The 4534-nt window shown below is 54.2% G+C and overlaps 1 protein-coding gene across 1 annotated transcript in view; it reads right to left on the reverse strand.

Annotated features, from left to right (window-relative positions):
* DDX39A (DExD-box helicase 39A) overlaps nt 1-4534 on the reverse strand; it is a 10143-nt gene that overhangs the window by 5218 nt on the left and 391 nt on the right. The window contains exon 2 of the mRNA XM_008056626.1: nt 455-666. Within this exon, the coding sequence (XP_008054817.1) occupies nt 455-662 (208 nt within the window). The 5' untranslated portion in view covers nt 663-666. The remainder of the gene's footprint in view (nt 1-454; nt 667-4534) is intronic.

A 4534-nucleotide genomic window follows, 5' to 3' on the forward strand; every position in this document is an offset into this window, starting at 1 on the left:
GTGAGACTCCAACTCAAAAAAAAAAAAAAAAAGTCGAGCACTTTCGGAGGCCAAGGTGAGGGGACTGCCTGAGCCCACAGCTTCGAGAACAGCCTGGGCAGCTTGGCAAGATCTCATCTCTACAATAAATTTAAAAAAAAATTAGCTGAGCTGTGATAGTGTGTACCTGTAGTTCCAACTACTTGGAAGGTGGAGGCGGAAGGATTGCCTGAGCCCAGAAGGTCAACACTGGGTGGCTGTGAGCATGCCACTGCACTCCAGCCTGGGTGATGGAGTGAGACTCTAACTCCAAAAAAAAAAAAAAAAGTCAAGTCCAGGGTCCAGCCATAGATGTCTGCTGGGCAAGGGTATCTACTCAGACAGCAGAGCACCATGGTAAAGGGAGCAGCCACAGGCAGCCAGGCCTGATCCTGGTGACAGACCCGGGCAGGGGGACAATACCAAGGAGGCATACCCTCAGATGGATGCTCAAAGCCACAGTCCACGATGGCCCTCAGCAGCTCAGGCTTCAGCAGAAAGTCCCGGAAGCCAGAGCTGTGGATGGAAACGTAGGAGCCCTTGACGTCCTTCTTTGGGGGAGCGGGCGTGCTCTCTAGAGGAGCCTGGGGCTCTTCATCCTCCTCGTAGTCCAGAAGCTCATTCTCTACATCCTGTTCTGCCATGGTGCTGACAGCAGGAAGAAGGTCCCTGCAAGCAGGCACAGAAAGTGGATGGAGCAACTGGGCTTGGTGGCTCAGCCTGTAATCCCGCGCCTTGGGAGGCTGAGGTGAGTGGATTGCCTGAGCCCGTGGGTTCGAGACCCGCCTGGGCAACTTGGCGAGACCTCATCTCTACAATAAATCAAAAATCAGCCGGGCGTGGTAGTGCGCGCCTGTAGTTCCAGCTACTTGGAAGGCTGAGGTAGAAGGATCGCCGGAGCCCAGCGGGTCGAGGCTGAGGTGGCTGGGAGCGGCCACTGCACTCCAGTCTGGGCGACAGTGAGACTCCAACTCAAAAAAAAAAAAAAGAAAGTGGATGGAGCTACTGCTAGACAGCAGTCTCCGGTGCCCCTTCCCTCGGCATGCCATCACATCCACCTGCACAGCATCTCCCTGGACATCTCTGCCACCCACCTGGGCCACCCCATCCCTACTTCCTCTCTCCCCAACCCCCTCCACCTCCAAAGGGAATCTCACCTCCTCATCATGGCCCTTGCAGCCCTCCTGGCTCAGCACCTGCCACCTCACCCATGCTATCCCATGGAGCCCCAGCCCTAAGCCCTTAAGCCCTGCTGCCCACCCCCGACAAATGCTCTGCTTCCAGATCTCTGCACAAAGACCTCCTTGACATCAAGTCTCAGTTCGAATGAACCTCCTCAGACCACCGAGCCCAAAGGCACCTCCTCCCCATCGCTGCCCAAGGAGCCCAGTGGCCTGGAGGTGTGGCTGCCAGGACACTGTGGGGACCAAGTCTGCCAGGGAGCAAGCAGCGTGTGCCCAGCTGAGGCTTTTCCCGCCATCTGTGGTCTGCACAAGAGAATCATTAAATGCTCTCATGAAAGGCCTCCCACCGGACCCTGGCCAATAAAAATAAAGCTGATGGAAAATGGAATTAACACAGAGCCTGCTCCCCTCTTTGCTTTTTTTTTTTTTTTCTTTTAAATCAGAGTCTTACTTTGTCACCCTGGTTGGAGTGCAGTGGAATGCTCATGGCCACCACAGCCTCGACCTACTGTGCTCAGGTGATCCTTCCGCCTCAGCCTTCCAAGTAGCTGGAACCACAGGCATGCGCCACAATGCCCAGCTAATTTTTTGATTTATTGTAGAGATGAGGTCTTGCCAAGTTGCCCAGGCTGGTCTTGAAGCCCTGAGCTCAGGCAACCCTCTCACCTCCACCTCGCAAAGCACCAGGATTATAGGCGTGAGCCACCACGCCTAGCTACCTCCTCGCTTTCTTTAATCCAATGCATACCCAGTGCCTGCTAAGGGCAAGGGACCCAAACATAAGAAGACTTGTCTTCTGTCCTCCCTCCCCATTCCCGGCCTCCAGTCTAGGGGGCAGAAAAGCTGAGGCCGCACACTGAGGGTCATGCTCTGTGATCTCATCCAGCCCCTGGCTTGAGCCATCTCTCTTACGACGCCTCCCAAACTCGTGGAAACCTCTTCCCTCCAATCCAGACCCAGTCATCAGCTGCATCCTCTGCATCCTTGAGGGATCTTGGAAGTTAAACCCAAAATGCCCAGAGCAACACTCTTCATTTGTCTCAGAAAAGGCAATCCCAGCCGGCTCGGTGGCTCAGCCTGTAATCCTGCACCTTTGGGAAGCTGAGGTGAGTGGATTGCCTGAGCCTGCGGGTTCAAGACCCACCTGGGCAACTTGGCAAGACCTCATCTCTACAATAAATCAAAATGAGCCGGGCATGGTAGCGCGCGCCTGTAGTTCCAGCTACTTGGAAGGCTGAGGCAGAAGAGCGGCCACTGCACTGCAGTCTGGGTGACAGAGTGAGACTCCAACTCAAAAAAAAAAAAAGGAAAGGCAATCCCATTCTCAACAGCTCTGCCTTCTCTTTCAACCTCCCTGTCCACTGGGCCAGCAAATCCCACTGAGTCCCTCCAGCCACTTCTCACCTAGGTGACCACGATGACCCCAAACTGCCATCACCTGGTTTTTTAAAATTAGAACAGCTTTACTGAGATATTCACATGCTATACAATTCACCACTTCAAGGATACACCCTGGGGGTTTTTAGTATAATCATAGACTGTGCAGCCACCACCAGTCAACGTTAGAACACTCCATCACCTTAAAAAAAACCAGTCCCTCTATGCTATATCTATCGCCTCCATCTTCCCCATACCCCCCCAGTCTACTTTCTGTTTCTAGGGGTTTGCCTTTAGAAAGTTCTGTACCAATGGGCTCTTGCCATCTTCCCCTCAGCGTGTTTTTGAGGCTCACCCAAGGTATGGCACATGTCAGCGCTCACCTGATATGCGTCCTCTGTTAGCTGGACACTTGGGCACATTATCTCTTGCCCAGGTTCAACCAACAGTTACCTCACTGGTCTCCCTGATGCCATCCCCCAGGTCTCTCCCCACAGCAGCCAGAGGGAGTCAGAGGATAGCACTGCTCTGCACAAAGCTCTCCAGAGGTTCCCACTGTGCTCAGATTAAAGCTCAGAGTCCCCACCAGCCTGCCAGGCCCCTCATGACCTGAGCCCCCTATACTCAGGCCTCACCTCTCCATCCCCCCACACTCACTGGCCTTGCTGCTGCACCTCCGACACACCTCAGCACCTTTGCACTTGCGGTTCCTGCTGCCTGGACTGGTCACAAACCTCTTCTTCCTCTGGGCTACCTCTGCTCCAGAAGGCCATTTCCTCACACCTACGACTTATTGAGCACCCCTTCGGCCTGGCACACAGCAGACAAGCCCCCAATAGCAAGGCTGAATAAATGGAACTAGAATCAAGGCCTTCAGACAGAGTTTAGCATGTCTCTTTACCTGACTCTTGGAACAGGCAATTTGTTACCAGCCCTGAAGATGGCCAAGGGTTAAGACAGGAAGAGGTCATTTCCCAGGCAGCAGGGAAAACAACAGGAGCCAAGAAAGGTCAGTCCCAAAAGCAACAAACAGGACAGTGGGACTGGCTGGCTGAAGGTGGCAGAAGACAAAGCTAGCTAGGAGAGCTGGTCAGGCCTGGGGCAGATGTACTTAATTTGCTAAGTAATAGGGAATCACTGATTAGGTTTCTGAGCTGAGTGACTCAATCAGGATCTGCCCAAGAGTACTGTAATTTACTCCACAGATGGAGTGGGAGATAAGACCAAGCACAGGGAAAACCAGCCAGCAAATGAAAAAGAAGGGAAGGAGAGGGAGGGGCCCTCCCCTGGTCGGTCGAAGGATAGAGAAGAGCCACAGTCACCTATTCTAGGTTCCCAATCTAGATGACCAAGAGATGGTGTATCTAAAAGAAATGAGGCGGATGTCACCCAAGTTGGGTGTCAGCGGATAGACAAATTTAGGGACAAACTGAGTTTGCTGAGGTACAAAACCTTCCAGGAAGCGACTGCACAAGAACTGAAGCTCAACACAGATTAGATCAGGCGAGGATCTGGCTGGGTTTGCCCCACCCAGAGGTGGCTGCGACCTCGGAGCAGATAAGCTTCAAAGCTGACACCGGGATAAATCACAGTCCAGACACGCCGTGCGGACCCATCTACCCTCAGGTGGCCCCAGGCAGGCTTCCCACCTCGAGGCCTGTTCCCTACCAGGGACTGCTATTTCCGAAAGATATCCCCCCCCCCCACCAATCTCTGGAACCCGAATCCCCTAAAAGGAAAACAAGGTGGAGTGGGACAGGGGACAGGCAGCCCCTTGAACTCGGAGAAGCCCGTCCCGTCTGGAAGCCTCGACTTCTCCCACCGAGGCCCCAGATCCTGGCGTCACCCCCTGAGTCTCTCCCCAGTGGGCCCCAGGCTGCCTCGGAGTCTACCCGGACCGACGGACTCGGACCGGCTGACTCGCAACGTCGGGCTCGGCCCGCCGGCAGCCATGA

The sequence above is a fragment of the Carlito syrichta genome, unplaced genomic scaffold (genome assembly GCF_000164805.1).
Source record: "Carlito syrichta isolate Samal-C Ts95f unplaced genomic scaffold, Tarsius_syrichta-2.0.1 Scaffold302420, whole genome shotgun sequence".
Lineage (NCBI taxonomy): Eukaryota > Metazoa > Chordata > Mammalia > Primates > Tarsiidae > Carlito > Carlito syrichta.